The sequence below is a fragment of the Propithecus coquereli genome, unplaced genomic scaffold (assembly GCF_000956105.1).
Source record: "Propithecus coquereli isolate 6110/MARCELLA unplaced genomic scaffold, Pcoq_1.0 Scaffold76, whole genome shotgun sequence".
Taxonomy (NCBI): Eukaryota; Metazoa; Chordata; class Mammalia; order Primates; family Indriidae; genus Propithecus; species Propithecus coquereli.
The window spans coordinates 7,586,646-7,607,887 of NW_012153729.1; the positions used below are offsets into that span (position 1 = coordinate 7,586,646).

A 21,242-nucleotide genomic window follows, 5' to 3' on the forward strand; every position below is an offset into this window, starting at 1 on the left:
ACTCTTCTTTCAGCTTTTTTGTATGTTTGAAAATATTCAAAATAAAAAATTAGGAAAATTTATAATTCAAAAGGAACCTATTGAGTAATCCCCTGGGTCAGGGGAGAGAACAGACCCAGAGATTCTCCACCTGAGAGGCCTCTGCCCTCAGTTGAAGCATGTGCTTAATGCCGCCTCTCCAGACTGGTCACTGGACTTTTTTGATCACATGTCCCCTATTTATTATTTATTAATAATGTGTTTGCTTATAAAAACATGTACCACTCTGCCAATAAGTGACGTATATTAATAGTGGCTTAGCTGGCACATCCCTGGAGAATATGCAGCCCACTCTGGAGACCCATGGTTTAAACTGAGCTCCAAGAAGCAAGCGGGTGGTACGTTTCATTCATCTTGGTTTCCCGAGCATTTGGCATAAGAGCTCATTAAATGCTTGTAAAATGAATAAGTGATTGAACTAATGAATGAACAAGTCTGGCCTATTGGAGGCCACATGAGGAGTGCAGAGGAGTTAGGAGAAGCAGTCCAAGGTTCATGGACTCCATCCTGCTCCAGGAGGCTCTCCTCTCTTGCATCTCCTACAGAGATGTCCACAGGGGTGGACATCTCACCTCTCGGCTGCTGCCAGGTTCCAATGCCCCTAGTCATTTTCGGAAGGATTTGCAATGAGGAGAGGAAGGGGCTGCTGAACTCGGTGGAGTCTGAGGCATTGCCACCTCTGGGGCTAGGTCTGCTTCTCTAGGAAGGTGCCTCAGCCCCCTGCCCACAGTGGGGTGTAGATGGCCCACCCCAGCCCTCTAAGGGATGCTGCTAGCAGACACAGGCCCCTGGGACAGGCTAGATTTGGCTGTCCTCTGAGCTCCTGCTCCGTTCTCCTGTTTTCCAGGGTCCACTGGGCACCTGCTGGAGTGGTTCAGGTCCACAGCACACTCGTGCTGGCCCGGCACACGCTGACCTGAGTGCTTTGACCAAAGTGGAGCTCCTTCCAGAGTGTTCCCTAATCCAGGAGCAGGCCTCTCTGAGCACCTGGCCTGTGCAGAACGGCTCTCAGGTGACTGGGCAAGGCAGCTGAGTGGCAACTATGGCTCACACTCCTGCAAGGAGCACTGCCACAATCACTCTGAGCGCCTGCAGGGCACAAATCTGTTTACAGATGACAACATGGAGGCTCGGTGAGGCCACATGACAATCCAGCTCAGTTCAACTACCCTTTAACTGAGCACCTGCTATGCACCAGGCACTGTGCTAATTGCTGGGAATAAGAAGATTTGCCAGAGATCAGCAGCTCTTGGGGTCACAATCCAAGGGGGTGGAGAGACCCCCTAAACAGATCATTTCAAACCAGTATGGCAAATGCTATGAAAAGCCATGCCTCAGGGGCACTGGGAGCACATAACCCAACCTGGAGTGTGGGGGGGGGTCAAGAAGACTCACAGGAAGGAGGAAAAACCAGGCTCGGCGTGGGGGAGGGGCGTTCCTAGCAGAAGGGCCGGCCGGTGCAAAAGCAGGCTGCACGGTTTGGGCAGGGGGCTGCCAGCAGTCGAGTGTTGTCTGGCATTGCTGGCAGGTGATGCTAGAGAAAAACAGAGCCGTTGGGGGTCAGGGAACTCCTTGAGAGGCTCAGACTTGACACCCAAGGTAACCAGCGGCACTTGAAGGTCTGCTCTCAAAGGACTGCCTGGAGGGGGCAGATTTGCGGATCAGCCTGAACAGCTGTGACAACTCAAGGAGCGCCTGCTCCGTGCCGGGTCGGGGCTGGCCTCTCGGTGGGAATCGTTGTTCACACTTTAAGGAGGTTTCGGTAGCTTGCACAGAGGACCCAACCTTTGCTCGGATCTCCCTCTGGACACAACGTGCGCGGTCGGGGCAGGGGGCTGAGAGGACCCCGTGAATAGCAGAGCAGAGCTGGGACGCGGAGCCAGGCCTCTCGCGCGGGCTGGGGGCGCTCCCTGCGCCCATCCCTCACGTCCGCACAGGGAGCGGGGAGGGCGGCGCGCGCAGCTGATGGCCGTCGGGGCAGCGGCCGCACAGTCCGGCGGTGGCTCTCCGCCCAGGGTCTGGGGGAGGGAGGGCGCCCTGGTGCGGGGAGCCCGGAGCCCAGAGAGGTGGGGAGGCCGCGCGCCCGGGCTGGCCCGGAGGGAGAGCGGGCGGCTCCTCCCCCGGCCCCCGCCGCGGCGGGTCTGGTCGGGGCGCGGGGCCGGCGCCGCGGGAGCCGCAGCCCTTTCCGGGGGGCGGGCCCGGCGGCGGCGGCGGCGGTGGCGCCCGGGCTCCTGCCCCGACAGGTGCGCGCGGCGCGCAGGAATGCGGCCGCCTGACTCACCAGCGCCTCCTTCCTACCTGCTCGCCCGCCCATAAAGCGCTGCCGTCCCGCCTCCCGCCGCAGCCCTCGGACCGTCCCGCTGGCCCGCACGCCCGCAGCCCGACCGACCGCGAGCCGCGAGCCCAGGCGCGGGGGCGCCCGTCCGCGCAGAGGTAGGTCCCGTGCCGGCCGGGGCGGGCGCCGGGGCACGGGCGCGGGACGGAGGGCAGCCGGGCGCCCCCGGAGAAAGAGAGTGCCCACCCAGCCCGGGCAGCCGCGCAGGGGAGCTGGCTGGGCAGGACCGGTGGCTTTTGTTTCCCTTTCCCCTGCCTGAAGGCTGGCAGGCCCTGGTTGCCTCTGCCCATGCTGCCGGGGGCAGGTGCTCAGCCCGCCCAGCGTGCCCAGGGACAGCTGGGAGCAGAGGGGCCAGGGTTCGTGGTGGCCAGACCTTCAGGCTGGAGGAGGGTGCTGGGTGGGTGCGCAGAAGAGGCGGACAGAGGCTGGCACTGGCAGGCCTACTGGGCTGGGCCCCTCTGGAGTTTGCAAAGACGGCAGAGGAGCAGCCTCCCCAAGAGGCAAACACCCTCCCTGTCCTGCCGGGCAGAGCCTGCCCTGTGTGGTGCCACAGCCCACCTGGCCTCCGGGAAGCCCCTAATTCTCCTCTTCTCTTGGCCAAGCACAGGCCTGCTCTCCTCCCAAAGTCGGCTCCAGAAATCTTCCTCCAGGAAGCTCTCCTGACCTTACCCACCAGCCCTGCGGCCGTGCCCACCACTGCAACCCCCTGCAGTGCCTGCTCCTTTCCCCACCTGCTTGTGCCTTGGGGTGGCTGCTAGCTGTGACTGTGGCTCTGGGGCTCTGGATGGCTCCCAGGGACAGGGACAGGGCTCCTTCTCCTCCCCCATGACCTTGCCACACCCTGGGCACTAGTGCCATGGTTGTTGCTGGCCCCAACACTACACTTCAGAAGTGAAAGCTGAGAATCTCCACCCTGGGGGCCGAGGGAAAGAGAACAGCAGGAGGGACAGCAGGGAAGGGGTGTCTGTCTCAGTGGCCCTGATCTCTTGTGGGTGAGGGATCAGCCGAGGGGCCAGGGCCTCCAGGCTTCTCAAAGCGGCTGACCCTGAGGGTGAGGCCCGGGCCCTGCAGGGCGGGGAGATGGGAGAGCCGGAGGACGAGAGCTAGGGTGGGCAGGTGCCGATGTGCCCAGAGGGGTCCCTTGGGGCAGGTGGGGGAGCTCTGAGCCTGTGTGTGGGTAGGGTCACAGTGTATGTCCAGGCATGTGGCTACGTGTGCCACAGTGTGACAGCAGTCGGGGTGGCAGTCACATACTCCAGGGACCAGGCTAGTACATACAAGTCAGGACAGCCTGGTGGGGCCTGGGCAACCTGGAGTGTGGGTGTTCGGAGTGCTCAGCCCGGGACACGTCTTCTGATAAACGCACAATCCTTACTTTATGTGAAATCTCGTTGTTTCTAACATTGGCAACTCCTTTTAAAACATTTTAAGCCCAGGCAATAGCGAGACCCTGTCTCTACAAAACATAAAAAATACTTAGCTGGGCGTGGTGGCACCCCTGTAGTCCCAGCTACCCGGGAGGCTGAGGCAGGAGGATGGCTTGAGCCCAGGAGTTTGAGGTTGCTGTGAGCTGTGATGACACCACTGCATTCCAGCCTGGGCAACGGAGCAAGACCCTGTCTCAAAAAACAAAACAAAACACTTTTTAAACACAAATTGAGTCAAACAAAACATCCCTGGGTGCCTATCCAGACCCCTAACTGCCACTTCTAGCCTCTGAGTACGCTGTGGAGGTTAAATGCGGGTCTGGCCCAGACTCTCCCAGGGCTGGCTGTGGATGGGGCAGCCCGCGGCCTTCTGCGCCCCGAGTCATCTGGGAAATGGGTGTGATGCTGGCATGTCCGCGCCGGGGTCCTGTACGGTTCCCGTAGCAGCCATGTCCGTGAATTGCTGGGTCCATGTCGCTGTCATGGCGGTGGATGTCAGTGCTGCCTGCCGGGCTGTGGGCACAGGGAGGGTGAGGAAGCGCTGGGCTCGGCCCCCCAGTGCCCGCACCTGCCTGTGTAATGGTGCCCGGGGAGGCCTGAGTCGCCGCCTGTATTGTGCGGCTTGTGGGTGTGGTGCCTACACCTCGAGGCTGTAGGAAAGTCATTTCCCCCTAGGAACCGCCCCCCACCCTTTCCCTGCTGGCACAGGGCTGCTGCCAATGGCCAGGCAGCTTCCCCCTGCCTGAGGATGTTGGCGCTGCTGCAGTCAGCTCCAGGGCACAATGCTTTCCTGCCCTCAACTGAGAAGAAGCAGCTCCAGGGCACAATGCTTTCCTGCCCTCAACTGAGAAGAGCCTCTCCAGCTCCACGGGGCCCTCAGCCCCAGCCCTTGGGGCTGCGCCTGCCCCACAAGCATGGCCAGGCCTTGGGCCACGAGGGGATCGGGCCCTGGAGAAAGAGGCGTGGGCCCTCACCTTTGCCCTCAGCTCCGAGGACTCGGTGGCTCCGCGTCCTGCCTCTTTTCATCCCAAGGCTTCAGGCTGCCCTTCTCTTAAAAGGCCTCAGGGATGCTGGGGCCTCCCCTGGAGGTCGCTGAGGAGTTTATTGGTGAGAGTTTAACAGTGAACCCAGGTTCCTGGGGTGGAGCCACCGTGTGTGTCGCAGGGGAGGCTTGTCGTCTCACTCTGGGAAAGCCACCTTGGGAAAGGGTGAACTGCTCAGGGCCCCCAAAACTCAACTCTGGGGCAGGCAGAGGTAGAGGGTAGGCCAGGGGACTCAGGCCTCACGCTGAAGGGCCAGACAGCCACTGCAGCGCCCAGCCCAGGGCAGCAGCGGGCTGCCAGCCACCGCACCCCACCCCCAGGCCCCAGATATTGGGAGAGGCCCCCTCCTCCTGACTGCCCCACCCTCACCAAGGAGCAAGTGGGCCAGGACAGAGCGAGCAGGACGTGGAGCCAGGGCTCCTCTAGGGTGCCTCCTTATTGGGGGACCCTGTCCCTGCCAAGCCTGACCCAGACCCACTGGGGGCTAAAAGGCAGGGGCAGAATAAGCCCTGCCCTGCCCTGCCCTGCCCTGCCCTCAGACAGGCCAGCGCCAAGACACCTGGAACTATGACAAGCTCAGAAGCCAGAGCCCTCGAAGCAAGAGGGGGCCTCCCTGGGCAGGGAACAGGCCTCCTGTCCTTCCCCACTGCAGGGATGGCAAGGAAGGGGGCAGTGGAAAGGACATGGGTCAGGAACCCTGGGCCCTGCCTCTCACAGCTGGGAGCCCTTGGTAACTTTCCTGGAGCTCCCAGAGCCTCCGTTTCCAGCCCTGCTCAGTGGGAATGGCATTGCCTCTCCTGTGGAGCTCTGATGGGCGTCCAGTGAGCTGATGGCTCCAACCAGGGCTGTAGTGGCGTCATGTGTCAATCGTTGCTGTTCTGCAGGAGGAAGAGGATGGCAGGGCCACATCCCAGCCCGTGGACCAGGCTGCTGCTGGCAGCCCTGCTGAGCACCAGCCTCCCTGGGGCCATGGGTGAGTCCGCACTGCCCTCAGCACTCCTCTTGGCAGGGGACACCTTTGAAAGCATTGTCCTCCCAAAGGGCCTCTCACAGGTGTCTCCCCCAGACTCTCTCAGCCAGTCGGCCACTGGCCGTGGCACACGTCCCGGGCTGGAGAGCTTGAGGCTCCACACTCATGAGCCTGGAGAGTGGCAAGCCCCCGCCGTGCAGGCCGAGGACAGAGGGGAAGGCTGTGTCTAGACAGACAGGACACACTTGGGGACCTGAGGAGCCCAGAGGATGTCCTGAGGCCTTGAAAGTGGAGTCAAAAGTTTTATAGGGATTTGGAGGGGAGAGAGAGACCACTGACGTGTCACCTGCTCTCTGAGTATCACCAGTTGCCAAATGACTGGGGCCAGCTCTAACCCGTTAAATTTTGCCTGTCATTTGAAGTCATGCTGTTAGCTTGAAATAGACCACAGCGGGATTATTTACACCACAGAAATCGGCAGATGCTTTAAGTCAAGGCTTCGGCTCCCTCACCAGAGTCGTTGTCAGACACCGGCCAGCACACCACTGCCTGGAGCCCGGGAGAGCAGCCGCTGGGCACGCCGGTGCACGTGACTGGGCAGAACCGAGTGGAGTCCCAGTGACCCTTAGGGAAACTCTGGGGTTTTACCTCATTCATTTACCGAGGACCTACTGTGTGCAGGGCGTGTGCTGGGTACTTGGGCCCTAGTGACAAATAAGACAGACACAGTCCCCTTTCTCCTGGAGGAGGCTCAGAGGACACAAGGTCACGTGGCAGCTGTCATGTACTGCGGTGCAGCTCGTGGCAGATAGCAGGGAAGGCTGAGGAACCTTGGCAGGATCTGGGGGGTAGTGGGCGAGGGGGGTGGCCAGGGCGTCCCCACCAGTGAGGGGGCCAGCGCCTCTGTCTCAGCCCCCACCATCCTTCGTCCCAATCTGAGTGGCACGTGCCAGGTTCCAGGCCAGGCTTTGCTCGTTTCTAGCTGTGCTACTACCAAGCACCCCAGGGCCTGTGTCCTCCTCTGTAAAATAGAGAAAGAATCCCCAGCCCTCTCGAGTGGGGGTGCATGCGGGGAAGGGCTTGTCACTGCTGAGGCCCCTCCCGAAACGTGTGACCACCTCTGCCCCCCCAGCCAACCGCTGCAAGAAGGCTCAGGTGAAGAGCTGCACCGAGTGCATCCGCGTGGACAAGGATTGCGCCTACTGCACAGACGAGGTGAGGCGCTGCGCCCTCCTTCCTGCCTTCTGCAGCCTAGGCCACGCCCTACCTGGGCTCTGGCCAAGTCGCACCTGCCACAGCCCCCGCCCAGCCTCGGGCCAGGTGGCTGTGGGAGAACAGGCAAGGGTCAAGAGTATCGGGCGGAAATGAATCCAGGGTTGGGACAGCCAGGGGACGGGCACCGCCCTCACCGACACCCCATCTCTCTCGGGCCAGATGTTCAAGGAACGGCGCTGCAACACCCAGGCAGAGCTGCTGGCCGCGGGCTGCCGGCAGGAGAGCGTGGTGGTCATGGAGAGCAGCTTCCAGATCATGGAGGTGCCTGAGCGGGCATGGCGGGGGGGCTCCCCATGCTCCAACTAGGTGTTTACGGGGGTCCACGGTGCCCCTTGGCTGGGCCTCTGGAGTGACCCTCCAGCCGGCTGTCCCCCTCCCCTGGTTGCAGGAGTCCCGGATCGACATCAACTTGCAGCGCAGCCAGGTGTCCCCCCAGAGCCTGCGGGTCCGCCTGCGGCCGGGCGAGGAGCAGCACTTCGAGCTGGAGGTGTTCGAGCCCAAGGAGAGCCCTGTGGACCTGTACATCCTCATGGACTTCTCCAACTCCATGTCCGACGATCTGGACAACCTCAAGCAGATGGGGCAGAACCTGGGTAGGGCTGGGCCGGTGCGGAGGACGACAGGGCAGGGGTGGAGAGGGTGGCCTCCCCCGGCTGGCTGGGCACCTGCTTGCGAGGCCAGGACTCAGGACAGCTGCACCCACCTCACAAGGAAAGACAGGACATCTGAGCCCCCCCAAACATCCCCCCCGTTCTCAAGGAAGGATCCCAGCCAGACCTTGCTCACCACTGGGGATTTGAGAGAAGGCCCAGTCCTGGGGGGCAGCAGAGCCATCTGGCCCTGACAAGGAGGGCGGCCCCTGCCACAAGGCCTGGTGAAGTCCCAGCCCTGCAGGCAGCTGGGCTCAGTTCCCCGCCACCCCCCACTTGCTGTATGCACAACTCCAGGTCCCCAAGTCCCGTTGCCCTCATCTGAAGAGGGACAGGAGCTCCTGTGAGCACAAACTGATGTCCAGCATGCAAAGTGTTAACAACAGGTGGCTCTTCTCCTCCCCACTTCTGGGCCAGCCCCAGTCCCTGTGTCTATATGGGGGTGTTGGGGCTCAGCTGTCCCCTCATTTTCCTGTTGACACCCAGCCCGGGTCCTGAGCGATCTCACTCGTGACTACACTATTGGATTTGGCAAGTTTGTGGACAAAGTCACCGTCCCTCAGACAGACATGAGGCCTGAGAAGTGAGTGACCAAACGGGCCCCAGGTGGGCAGGGGTCCTGGCTGGGCCACCTCCTCTCTCACCCAGGCGCTTAAAATTCTCCTTCTGGTTGGAATGAGTCGGGGGCACTGGGGTCTGCGGGGTCCTCCCCGCTGATACGCTCTCTCTCCCTCCCACTGCCCCAGGCTGAAGGAGCCCTGGCCCAACAGCGACCCCCCCTTCTCCTTCAAGAACGTCATCAGCCTGACAGAGGATGTGGAGGAGTTCCGGAACAAACTGCAGGGAGAGCGCATCTCGGGCAACCTAGATGCTCCAGAGGGCGGCTTCGATGCCATCTTGCAGACAGCTGTGTGCACGGTGAGCGCCAGGAAGTGCGCTGCCCATCTGGACCAGAGGCTGGCGCTTCTTGGCAAGGGCATGAGCTGCCCGCTGGGTGCTCTGGCACTGGGCTCAGAGGCCCCCGAGGGGATGCTGGGGAGCCTGTGGCCCCCTTGCCCTGAGACAAGCTCAGACCTTCTTAATGGTCCCGGTTGCAATCTGGGTTCAGAGGCTGGGAGCCAAGGCCCCCGGCCTGAGCAGGCACTGCTGGCTTTGTACTGGCCAGCAAGGTAGACATGGGCCTTGGGATTCTGGAATCTTCAGTGCCCTGAGGCCAGTCTCCCAGGACACACAAGCTGCCCAGTCTCCCACTGTGCTGGGCAGCTAAAGGGGCCACTTCTTCTCTGCACATTCATTGTTTCATTATGAAAATCACATATCCACATTATAGACCATTGAGAAAATAAAGAAGAGAAATTGCCCATAATTTCACCACCCTCGAACAGCCAGCCACTTGCTATCCAGCCAGCACATTTTATTCCCTTTTCCTTGTTTTATATGGTTGGAATCAGTGTACTCGTGATTCTGAAATTTGCTTTTTTTTCACATAACACTATCATAAGCACTTTCTCTTGTAATACTTAGTTTTCAAAGTCACCCATATTTTTCTAACACATTGCCCTGCACAGCTGTACCTACTTCAGCTGTCCTTTGTCATTGAATGTTGTGCTGTGGCCACTTTCCTGTGAAGTTAGAATATTCGTACAGAGCAGGTAAGAGCCTGGGGGCGGGGCAGCCAGATGCACAGGCCGCCGTGTGCCCAGACAGATGCAGCACCGCTGGAGTCTGTTTCTCACCATCGTCCCTCGTGTGCCGTCCCATGCATTTTTCTTGACGGCACATGCTGTTAATCCCGTGATTTAAGCTCAGCCCCGTGTTGTGACCTGCTGTCACTGCCCTATACGAGGCTGTGTCCTCAGCTGGCAGCCGGCTCAGTGGGCACGCCCCTCCTTGCCTCCCCCAGAGGGCCATCGGCTGGCGCCCCGACAGCACCCACCTGCTGGTCTTCTCCACCGAGTCGGCCTTCCACTATGAGGCTGACGGTGCCAACGTGCTGGCCGGCATCATGAGCCGCAACGATGAGAGGTGCCACCTGGACGCCACGGGCACCTACACCCAGTATAAGACGCAGGACTACCCGTCGGTGCCCACCCTGGTGCGCGTGCTGGCCAAGCACAACATCATCCCCATCTTCGCCGTCACCAACTACTCCTACAGCTACTACGAGGTGGGGGTCTGGGCCCACAGGCAAGAGGGGGGCAGGGCAGGGGGTCCATGGAACATCTCAGACACTACTTCCGCCCCCTTCCCAAAGCTTTTGGGCCCCCCCCAAGAGTGGCCCTGGTGGGAAGAGGAGGTCATGTGCCCACCCCTCAACCTGTCTCTAAGCAGGTAGGGGCCAAGAGGGCAGGCTCTGCTACATGATAGCAGGTTCTAGGCCTCCGTTTTCCGATCTGCAAAGTGGGGATAAACCCAGAGCTGTTGTCCGGATTCAACACCATGCTTACCTGAGGCCTGGCACTCTCTCCCGCAGAAGCTGCACACGTACTTCCCTGTGTCCTCGCTGGGGGTGCTGCAGGAGGACTCGTCCAACATCGTGGAGCTGCTGGAGGCGGCCTTCGAGGTGCGGGCAGCGCGGGCTCCAGAGTCTGAGCCCTTCTGGGGCAGGGCTGGCGGGGTGGAGTGGACAAGCGGTGTCGCAGGTCACAGTTGAGAAATGGGTGTGTGAGAGGCCAGTGGGAGGGGTCTCTGGGTGTCCCTGGGCCGCTGCAGGCTCTGCCACCGTGATCCCTCCCACACCACGCTGGCCCTCCACGGGGGTGGGGCGCACACAGCTGGGCCAGGCAGAGCAACGAGCCCAGGCCCCCACCCAGGCCACTGACCTCCTGTCCCCCTTCAGCGCATTCGCTCCAACCTGGACATCCGGGCCCTGGACAGCCCCCGAGGCCTGCGGACAGAGGTCACCTCCAAGATGTTTGAGAAGACGAAGACAGGGTCCTTTCACATTCAGCGGGGGAAAGTGGTATGCCTCCGTGGGGGCTGCGGCCTGGGGGACGGGTATAGCCCCCTGCGATGGGTGGTGTTGTCTAAAATGGTGGTCAAGAGTGTGGCCCCTGTGGCCGGGCGCGGTGGCTCACGCATGTAATCCTAGCACTCTGGGAGGCCGAGGCGGGAGGATTGCTTGAGGTCAGGAGTTTGAGACCAGCCTGAGCAAGAGCGAGACCCCGTATCTACTAAAAATAGAAAAAAATTAGCTGGGCAACAAAAAATTAGCCGGGCGCAGTGGTGCACTCCTGTAGTTCCGGCTACTCAGGAGACTGAGGCAGGAGGACCGCTTGAGCCCAGGAGTTTGAGGTTGCTGTGAGCTAACCTGACACCATGGCACTCTAGCCCAGGTGACAGAGTAAGACTCTGTCTCCAAAAAAGAAAAGAGCATGGCCCCTGGAGTCAGGCAGGCCTGGGTTCAAATCCGCCTGGGTCAGCCACTCAGATGAGGTTGGCACGTTCCTCAGCTTCTTGGTATCCTCGTCGGACCCGTGGGATTAATAAAAGCGTGGTGACCAGAGGGTTACCTTGGGGGCCGAGGGCCTTCGGGCTCCGGTGGCCCCCTGGTTGTCAGGGCAGGGACTGCCTTGGCTGACCGTGCGGTCCCTGCAGGGCACATACCAAGTGCACCTTCGGGCCATCGAGGACCTGGATGGGACACACGTGTGCCAGCTGCCAGTGGAGGACCAGAAGGGCAACGTCCACCTGAAACCTTCCTTCTCCGATGGCCTCAGGATGGACGTGGGCATCATCTGTGACGTGTGCGCCTGCGAGCTGGTACGACGCAGCCCTGCCAGGCGCAGGGAGGGGCTGAGGCCAGCACCCCGGGGCCCTGCGTAACAAAGCACTGCTCCTTTGGCCTCGTCTCCTTTGTGGGGCGTCCCGAGGCACACAGGCCAGCAGAAATGTCCAGCGGCCCTGGTCCCCCTCCCTCCATCCACCCTGCCATCCACCAATGGTCTCATTCCAGCAAAAAGAGGTGCAGTCAGCTCGCTGCAACTTCAAGGGAGACTTCACGTGCGGACGCTGTGTGTGCAGCGAGGGCTGGTGAGTGGGGGAGGGGAGTCCAGCCCCGAGGACCCTGTACGCCAACCGGGGCTGGGTGGCAATCACAGAAAGGGCTAGGAGAGGGGCACACCCAGTTGTTGGGTGAATCCGGTTCAAAGCACTCTGAAATACAGAGATACGTGGCTGAGCTCTGGAAAGACAGGCAAGGACTGACACAGCAGTGTCTGGGGGTGGCTGGGCATTGGGGGACAGGCCCGGGAGGGAGACTTACTTTTCACTCTGCATCTTTTGTACTTTTAGTATTTTGAACCACATGTACGTATCTCCTAGTCAGAAAAGAGTTTGTAAGTGGATGGTAGGAAGGGCTTTTAAAGCGTCAAGACGCTGAATGTGTCTGTTGTGCCTTGGGACAGAGCAGCAGTGAGGAAGGCACCCTGAGCGGGTAGCAGGGCACTGAGGTTTGGGTCTCAGCTCAGCCACTGCTGGCTGCGTGACTTGGACCTGCCTCGGGCCTCCCAGAGCCTCAGTTTCCTCATGTGTACAATGGGGACGGTAAAAGCCCCAACCTTCATTCCTGGCTTCGGGGACATGACTGGTTCCTCCCTCAGGAGCGGCAAGACCTGCAACTGCTCCACGGGCTTGCTGAGTGACATGCAGCCCTGCCTGCGGGAGGACGAGGACAAGCCGTGCTCAGGCCGAGGGGAGTGCCAGTGCGGACACTGTGTGTGCTACGGCGAAGGCCGCTACGAGGGTCAGTTCTGCGAGTACGACAACTTCCAGTGTCCCCGCACCTCCGGCTTCCTCTGCAATGGTGAGCTCAGACGCTGCAGCCAGGGCAGGTGGGGGTGGGCAGCAAGGGTGACCCTCCCTTCGGGGCCCAGGTTGGGAGAGCCGGACCTGGAGTCAGGATCCCTAAGGTCAGGCCCAGCCCACTCTGGACTCCCTGAGCGCGCCTCCCCCAGGTCCTGCCCCAGCCTGACCTCACTTCCCTCATCTGCAGCGTCGATGCCCAGGGCCCCTGCCGGCATGGCATTCCCTAGACCTGGGCTCCAGTTCTCTCTGGCAGTTCAGGTCTCTGCCCACCTGGCCTCTCCATTCCCCCATCTCATTGGGGTGGGTGCCGCCCAGCTCCGCTCTCGATGGTTGGCAAGTGCATGGCGTGGTGATCTGTCCTCTCTTCCACGATGCGACATTTCTAGCAGGGGGCCTGGAGTTGTGCTTCTGCTATACTCCCTCGGGGCCCAGCACAGTGTTGGGCCCAGGCCACGGCTCAGAGTCTGGTCAGGACCACCAGCGCTGGGCAGGGGTCACAGAACTCAGACGAGGGGGCACCTGGAAGGATTGGTCGTTGAATGGAGGGGGACGAATGAAAATCCACTCATCACATGCTTAGGAAGCCCCGTTGTGTACTCGCCACTGGAGATCGAGCCCCGCTTTGCTACTCTGCCTCCACTCTTGCTTTTGTTTGCTGTTTCTTCTCTTCAACTGTCCACCCCAGAGGGTGCTCAGAGAAACAGAAGGGAGAACCAGGCGCCACTGGAGAAAGGCAGACGTTGGGCATGGTGGAGGTGTGGCAGAGGAAGGGAGGACCATGCCTCCGGGGAAGGAGGCAGCGCCAGAGTGTAAGGGGCTTGGGCTGTGGTCCAGGGCAGAACTTGATCTTTTGGACAAAAGCAAGTCATCAGAGCTTTTAATTTCATTTTCTAAGTACTTGTATGTTAACCTCGTATCCAGCCACCTTGCCAAACTCACTTCTGAAATCGAATAATTTATCTGTAGGTTCTTCTGGATATTTTGTGACATGTTCCTGACACTTGCAAATTACGACAGTTTTATTTCTTACTTTCTAAGACTTATACAATTTATTTCTTTTTCTTATCTTATTGCATTGACCAGGACCCATTAGACGTTCTTGAACAGGGCGCCTCATGATTGGGTTTGTGTTTTGGGATGATCACTCTGGCTGCAGAGTGGAAGGTAGAAGTTGGGACGGGGAGAGGTGGAGGGAAGGAGATTCCAGGAACGTGAGGAAGAGGTGACTCCTGCTCCTGGCCTGAGACATCCTGGCTGCCAGGGCTCGGCTCGGCTCGGCTGCCCTTCCTGGCAGGTGGGCAGCCCAGACTTCAGCTGCAAATGTGGCTCTCTCCGCTCCCTTCCCTGACCCTCTGCAGACCGGGGACGCTGCTCCATGGGCCAGTGTGTGTGTGAGCCTGGTTGGACAGGACCAAGCTGTGACTGTCCCCTCAGCAATGCCACCTGCATCGACAGTAATGGGGTAGGCCTGGGCATGGGACAGGCAGTGCAGGGCAGCAGAGGAGGCCTGAGTCAGGGCCACCCACCCTCTCAAGAGCGAACCCCAGGGAGGGAGGGGACGGGACTGGGCAGGCATGGGGCACAGCTGGCTCACTGTGCCCCCTCCTGCTCCAGGGCATCTGCAATGGGCGTGGCCACTGTGAGTGTGGCCGCTGCCACTGCAACCAGCAGTCGCTCTACACGGACACCACCTGCGAGATCAACTACTCAGCGGTGAGGCCAGGATCACTGGGGAGTGGGCGCGGGAACCCCAGGCACAGGGCAGGGCGGACAGGAGGGGCCGAGCCTCGTGCCACAGGAGCCAGCCAAGGGCATGAGGTTGGGGGAGCGGGGCCTGGCAGAAGCCCACCCAGCTCAGTACCCGTCTGCCTTCCCTCCCCACCCAGATCCGCCTGGGCCTCTGCGAGGACCTGCGCTCCTGTGTGCAGTGCCAGGCCTGGGGCACGGGGGAGAAGAAGGGACGCATGTGCGGCGAGTGCAGCTTCAAGGTCAAGATGGTGGATGAGCTTAAGAAAGGTAGGGGGCAGGGGCCGAGGGCCAGGGGTTCTGAGAGCCTAGGCGGGTGCTGAGACCCAACAGGGCAGGGCTGTCACCTATCTGGGCAGGGGCTCACAGTCCAAGTTGAGGCCACAGCCTGGATAGGGGTCCCCGAGGTGGGAGGAGCCGCAGAACCCAGACAGGGGACACCAACTCCAGGAAAAGGGTAAAAAGTCTGGGCAGGGGGCACAGAACCCAGGCGGCGGGCAAGCAGTCTGGCCAGAGGGCACACAGCTGAGGAGGAGACCAAGAGTGCAGGGAGGAGGCGCCTGGGTCGGGCAGGGGCATGTGGTCAGGCCGTGAGGTGCGCGGCCTCCCTCCCTCCAGGCCGGATGCACCTTCCAGACACCAGGCTCCAGGCTGGTGCCCCGGTCAGGGAACGGGGAGACGGCAGCCCCCACCTCGCCCCCTCCCTGTGCCGGAGGAGGGCACGGCTTGCCAGGGACTTACACTCTTCCCCAGGGAGGAGCCTCAGGCCCCACGGTGGGTGGGGCAGGTCCCAGAGTAGGGGGCACTTCCCCGGGCCCTGCGTGCTCGGGGGAGGGGGTGGGGTCGGGGTCCCCTGCTGAGCGGCTGTGGGTGCAGCGGAGGAGGTGGTGGAGTACTGCTCCTTCCGGGACGAGGACGACGACTGCACCTACAGCTACACCGTGGAGGGCGACGGCAGCCCGGGGCCCAACAGCACCGTCCTGGTGCACAAGAAGAAGGGTGAGCTGGCGGGCCGGGTGCGGGGAAGGGCCGGCCCGTCGGGCCTGTGTGGGGGCAGTGGGCAGCTCCTCCTTCCTCCTCCTCTCCCCTCCCCAGACTGTCCTCCCAGCTCCTTCTGGTGGCTCATCCCCCTGCTCCTCTTCCTCCTGTTGCTCCTGGCCCTGCTGCTGCTGCTCTGTTGGAAGTACTGTGCCTGCTGCAAGGTGAGAGCCCCGGTTCTCCCCAGGCTGCCCGCCCCCAGCGTCCACAACCCCCCAGGGTCTTCCTCATGGTCTGCAACCCTCGCTAGGGTCCCCACCCCCGGGGTCCCCACCGTCCCCGTGTTTCCCCTGGCAGTCTACCCAGGGTCCCCACCATCCCCTCGGGGTCTCCACTCCCCGCCAGGGTTCCCCACTCCCCTCATGGTCCAACCCCCCAGGGTCCCCACCCTCCCCATGGCTCCCCTTGCAGCCCACCCAGTGTCTCCACCCAGCTTCCTTCCCAAAGACTTCAGCCCGTGGAGCCCAACTGCCGGAGTTTTGGTCCCGGCATGTGACTTTGGGCAAGTTAATCTCTCCATGCCTCAGTTTCCTCATCTGTAAAATGGGGAAAATATAACCAACCTCAGAAAGTGGTGATGAAGCTCAAAGGAGCTGAGTAAAGTTCTCAGAAGGGGACTGAGCTGTGGTGAGCACCATGTTGCGCCCAGCCAGTTCCCACCCCTTCCCGAGCTGGCTCCTGGAGATCCCTGACACCTCCCCCAACCCCGGCTCCAGCCTCCTGTGTGGTGGTGATGAGGACAGTGCCGGGCGCGGTGGCTCACGCCTGTGATCCCAGCACTTTGGGAGGCCAAGGTGGGAGGATCGCTTGAGGCCAAGAGTTCGAGACCAACCTGGGCAACATAGTGAGACCCCATCTCTGCAAAACATTTTTTTAAATGATGCTGAAGCCTGTGGAGCCCCAACCCCACATCGTCCTCGGAGCCCCAGCTCCCAGCACAATCCTGTTGCTGCCTTCAGCTCCTTGTTCAGCTCAGGGTCATTCTTTGTGCTGTCACAGCAGTGTGTGTCCACATGACTTCATTTTCTCCTCTCGGTCACCCCATGAGGTCAGTGGGGCAAGGTCACTATCCCCTATGACAGATGGAGAAACAAGGTCAGAGACAGGCGATATACACAAGGTCCTCATAAGCGGCCAAGGTAGGGCGAGCTCACCTCTACCCCAGCTCTAGTGCCCGTCCCAGCACCCACAGCACCAGCCATCAGCACCATGTCCCCAGGAGCACCTGCCTTGGGGTCAGCCACGCGCGAAGGGCATGGGAGCTGCAGCAGGGAAGGGTAACCCTGCCTGCCTGCAGCTGACAGTCTCATTGGGGAGAACAGACGAGGAGAGGAAACCCGGAGAAGGGCGCAGCAGGGGAATGCTGAATTGTAGGGGGCAGAGGCCACAGTCTGCAGCCACCGCCGGTGTTGTGGGATATTAGTGTGTTACATAGAAAAGGAGTACTGTGATCAAATATGTTTGAGAAACGGGTTTCTTCTCTGCGGGACTTCTCAGAGCCTTTTTGTTTTCGAGATAGGGTCTTGCTCTGTTGCCCAGGCTGGACTGCAGTGGCACCATCATAGCTCGCTGTAGCCTTATCAGAGCCTTTACTATAATCATGTGCACAGTGAACCCACACGCATCATGGGGAGTGCACTCAGTGCTTCCCAGATGAACTTGGCCACAGAAGCTTCACTGTACAAAGCATCTGGCAGGACCAGGGTTCCACGGCACAAACTTTGGGAGCCCTCTGCCCCTGTCCCCGCATGCCCATGTGCACCATGCTTAGACCCCCGCCACTGCCTGCGTATCCTGGTGTGTGGGCGGCACTGCCACCCTCTGGACCACTGGCACGGGGAGCTGGCTGGAGGGGTTTGCCTGGGCTGGGGCAGCCGTCCCAGGCCTCACCCCACCCACCTTGTCTCCTAGGCCTGCCTGGCACTTCTCCCCTGCTGCAACCGAGGTATGGGCCTGGCATCGGCAGGGGTAGGGGGTGGAGGCTCTGACCGCTCTTTCTCCAAGCTAGAGTGGAGGGAGGTGGGGGCCAAGCCTGGAACAGAGGCAGGAGGCCCTGGGGTCCCACCTGATGGGGCTTACCAGGGTGGGTCTAGGGGCCCCGTGCTGAGGACCCTGTCCCACAGGCCACATGGTGGGCTTTAAGGAGGACCACTACATGCTGCGGGAGAACCTGATGGCCTCCGACCACCTGGACACGCCCATGCTGCGCAGCGGGAACCTCAAGGGGCGTGACACCGTGCGCTGGAAGATCACCAACAACGTGCAGCGGCCTGGCTTTGCCACCCATGCCGCCAGCACCAACCCCACGGAGCTGGGTGAGGACTGGGGCTGGGCGCTGTGGCTCTTGGCAGTGTCCCTGGGGCCCTCGGGACCTCCGTCCCAGATCTGGGCCTACACCACCCCTGTCTTCTCTGGGTGTTGGGTGCAGGCACAGGGCTCAGCCACCCTTTGCCCCTTCCTGATGGCACTACAAGCCTCAGGCCTCGGTGTGCCTGGCCTGCTGGCCACCAGCTGGCCATCTGTCCCCGATCCTGGCATGGCTGCTGGAAGGGGAGCTCTGCGGTCCCGGCCGTGCCGGGAGCTGACAACACCCATCCTGCCCGCCTGCCCTAGTGCCCTACGGGCTGTCCCTGCGCCTCGCCCGCCTCTGCACCGAGAACCTGCTGAAGCCCAGCACGCGGGAATGCGACCAGCTGCGCCAGGAGGTGGAGGAGAACGTAAGGGCAGCGGGAGGAACCCAGCGGCGTGGGTGTGGGGGCGGCACCGAGATGCGTCCAGGCGGCAGAGAGGGGCTTCTCCGGATGTGTGCCTGGCAGGGGTCATCCTGGGATCTCTTCAGAGGGGAGGAGGCCACAGAGCCTGGGCCTCAGGACGTAGCCCCGTGAGCATGCCCAGCCCACCTGAGGTCCTCTGGGTAGAGCCCCCCTGGCCCCCAGGGCCCCGGCCCGGAGGGCTCCCCGTGGGGCATCTGAGGCCCTGCCTCACGGCCCCCCTTGCCTGGCAGCTGAACGAGGTGTACAGACAGATCGCAGGTGCACACAAGCTCCAGCAGACCAAGTTCCGGTGAGTCGGGGCCCTGCCAGCCACAGCGGGAAGCCGGGGTCCGCAGGGTTGGGCGGGGAGCCACTCACGGACAACTCCAGGAACCCACGCAGACCAAGCCCCCACCCCAGGGACCATCCAGCTCACCTCTGTCCCTCTCTGTCCCCCACAGGCAGCAGCCCAATGCCGGGAAAAAGTGAGTAGAAGACACAGGGTGGGATGGCCTCATTCCTGCCATCTGCCCCCTGCCCCGCTCCACCCCAAACGAAAGCAGGGCCGGTGTGTCTGTCGTGGGTCAGGACCTTCCTTCCACAAATACCAACGGGAAGGGCTTGCTGCGGAGCAGCCCCGGGGCCAAAGCAGAGCCAATTCCCGCCCTCTTACCAGCGACAGCCTCCCAGGACCAGGGACGGCCCAGTGCCCTCTCCAGGGTGAGAGACCGTGGTCCAGGGGGCATCTCTGGATGGCAGGCAGGTTACTGAGAAGATGGGCCAGCAGGTCCGTCCTCTTTCCCCATGTCCCACCGGGTCCTGGCCCTTCAGGGGTAGAGGGAGGGAGAGAGGAGGGGTCTCAGTGCAGAGGCGACAGACCTGGAAGAACGGCACATCGCCGCCACCAGTAGAGTGATTTGGACCAGCAGTTTCGAGGGCCTAAGTGGACCAGGCATTGTCCGAGGGTTTGCGTGCGTGGTTATCTTACCCGACCCTCTCATCAACCCTGTGGGGTACTTACCACTGCTGCTCCCATTTTACAGATGAGGAAACTGAGGCCCAGAGGGGTTAGGTGACTGGCCCAAGGTTAACTAGCTGGCAAGGACTACAGCCAGGGTTAGGCCCGGGGCAGCCTGGCTTCAGCACCCACACCCTTAGCATCCCTACTGTCCTGCATCGACTCCCAGCCCTTCTCAGGGAGGAGGGTGGGGAAGCCTGTTTCACAGAGGAAGACACTGAGGCTCAGGGAGGACCCATGGCTGGCTGAGGCTGCAGGGTGAGGGTGGTGGGGCCAGCATGGGCCTCAAGCACTGCCTGGCTCTGAAGACCCTGGACTTTTGCTGTCTCGCATCCTGTCTGCTGATGGAGAGAGGACAGGCGGGGGGGGGGGGCAGGGCATGTGCCAGCCTGACACCTCCCCCACCTGACCCTCCTGAGCCAGGCAAGACCACACCATTGTGGACACGGTGCTGACGGCGCCCCGCTCGGCCAAGCAGGCCCTGCTGAAGCTCACAGAGAAGCAGGTGGAACAGGGGGCCTTCCACGAGCTCAAGGTGGCCCCCGGCTACTACACCCTCACCGCGGACCAGGGTAGGTGGGCAGGCCCCCAGCGCCACTCCCTGTACCACCCACGCCCCTGTGACCCACGTCCCACCCACGCCCATTCCCCACCCAGAGGCGCGGGGCATGGTGGAGTTCCAGGAGGGTGTGGAGCTGGTGGACGTGCGTGTGCCCCTCTTCATCCGGCCCGAGGACGACGACGAGAAGCAGCTGCTGGTGGAGGCCATCGACGTGCCTGTGGGCACCGCCACCCTCGGCCGCCGCCTGGTGAACATCACCATCATCAAAGAGCAAGGTCGGTCAGGGTGGGGACAGCGAGGGAGGTGGACGGGAGCCGCGTGCACCTGCTTCCTCTTGGTAGCCAAGTAGAAGGGGGACTTGGCCATGTGGCTGGGCCTGTCACTTAGTCCCCTCGGGCCTCAGTTTCTCTATCTGTAAAATGGGTAGAGGTCTCGTGAGGAGTCCGTGGCTGTACCTGTCTGCACAGCGCGCGGTCGTAGGAGCGGGAGCTTCTGTTAGCATCGTGGCAAGGTCTTCCTGGCACTGCCCCACGTCCAGCCTCTTGTTCCTCCTATCTAGTCTCACGGATCCACTGTGGGTCCCACCCTGCCTGGCCTCCTTTCTCTGCCATGACCCTTCTAGGATGTCTGTTGGATACTGTTCTAACCCCCTCAACTTTTTCTGGAAGAATCTTCCGTCCCATTCCTCCACCCTCCCAGAGGGCGATGGGGTGAAGCAGACTCCCAGCAGACTCCTGCATCCTAGGCTGGGCTGGGCCGGGCTGGAGGGAGAGCAGGAGAAGGAGCAGAGGCCAGGACCCTCTGACCGGGGCCCGGGCTCCTTGCAGCCAGCGGGGTGGTGTTCTTCGAGCAGCCCGAGTACTCTGTCAGCCGCGCGGAGCAAGTGGCCCGCATTCCCGTCGTCCGGCGCATCCTGGACAGCGGCAAGTCCCAGGTCTCCTATCGCACGCAGGACAACACGGCGCAGGGCAACAGGGTAAGGCTCCACCGTGGGGTCGAGGGTGTGTCGCAGGGGGCCAGTGGGCACCTCACTCAGTTCCTAAGACAGAGCGGGACATGGCAGCTGCTCAAGTTCCCACGTGCTGGTGGCGCCCCTGGCTGGCCTCTCAAAGACATGTCCACCTGCTCCTGCCACACTGTGGCAGGGGCGTCTCCATCACCCAAAGTGCCAGTGACAGCCTGGGTGATGCCCCATTGCTGCCAGGGACGGTTTCCTCCTTGATGGGCTGGGACCTGCCCAGATCCTTCCTGCCTCCCCCTCAACAACCCAGATCCACCAAGGTGGCCAGACCTTATGCAGAGAAATGGACTCCGCTGTCTGCCCTAGTGCTGGGCGCTTCGGGCTTCTTGAGCTGGGATTGCAGACCCCATGTCCCCGGGCCAGACTCCTCGAGGGCTAGCACTGTTCTTCCTCCCTGGGCCCAGCAGCAGGAGCAGCCCCCCAAGGCAGGGAGCGCCATGGCCCAGGCTGGGGTCCCCTTCATGGCTAAGCCCCAGAATCAGTGACCCGCCAAATCCAGGTGGTGGACATGCTTGGTTTGGCTTACAGGGTTTTTGGTTTTGTTTTTAGTTATGATTTT

At 61.6% G+C, this 21,242-nt stretch overlaps 1 protein-coding gene across 1 annotated transcript in view; it reads left to right on the forward strand.

The window, feature by feature from the left end:
* The first annotated feature begins 2,380 nt into the window (after positions 1-2,380).
* Positions 2,381-21,242, forward strand: part of ITGB4 (integrin, beta 4) — a 30,670-nt gene continuing 11,808 nt past the window's right edge. Inside the window, exons 1-26 of the mRNA XM_012662252.1 lie at positions 2,381-2,472; positions 5,729-5,817; positions 6,947-7,029; positions 7,249-7,350; positions 7,478-7,682; positions 8,226-8,322; positions 8,486-8,657; positions 9,643-9,906; positions 10,213-10,302; positions 10,579-10,701; positions 11,337-11,501; positions 11,695-11,771; positions 12,341-12,543; positions 13,904-14,007; positions 14,160-14,258; positions 14,432-14,561; positions 15,168-15,290; positions 15,387-15,493; positions 17,241-17,274; positions 17,453-17,644; positions 17,943-18,046; positions 18,334-18,392; positions 18,544-18,567; positions 19,524-19,672; positions 19,758-19,937; positions 20,490-20,638. Coding sequence (XP_012517706.1) covers positions 5,739-5,817; positions 6,947-7,029; positions 7,249-7,350; positions 7,478-7,682; positions 8,226-8,322; positions 8,486-8,657; positions 9,643-9,906; positions 10,213-10,302; positions 10,579-10,701; positions 11,337-11,501; positions 11,695-11,771; positions 12,341-12,543; positions 13,904-14,007; positions 14,160-14,258; positions 14,432-14,561; positions 15,168-15,290; positions 15,387-15,493; positions 17,241-17,274; positions 17,453-17,644; positions 17,943-18,046; positions 18,334-18,392; positions 18,544-18,567; positions 19,524-19,672; positions 19,758-19,937; positions 20,490-20,638 — 3,114 coding nt within the window. The 5' untranslated portion in view covers positions 2,381-2,472; positions 5,729-5,738. The remainder of the gene's footprint in view (positions 2,473-5,728; positions 5,818-6,946; positions 7,030-7,248; positions 7,351-7,477; positions 7,683-8,225; positions 8,323-8,485; positions 8,658-9,642; positions 9,907-10,212; positions 10,303-10,578; positions 10,702-11,336; positions 11,502-11,694; positions 11,772-12,340; positions 12,544-13,903; positions 14,008-14,159; positions 14,259-14,431; positions 14,562-15,167; positions 15,291-15,386; positions 15,494-17,240; positions 17,275-17,452; positions 17,645-17,942; positions 18,047-18,333; positions 18,393-18,543; positions 18,568-19,523; positions 19,673-19,757; positions 19,938-20,489; positions 20,639-21,242) is intronic.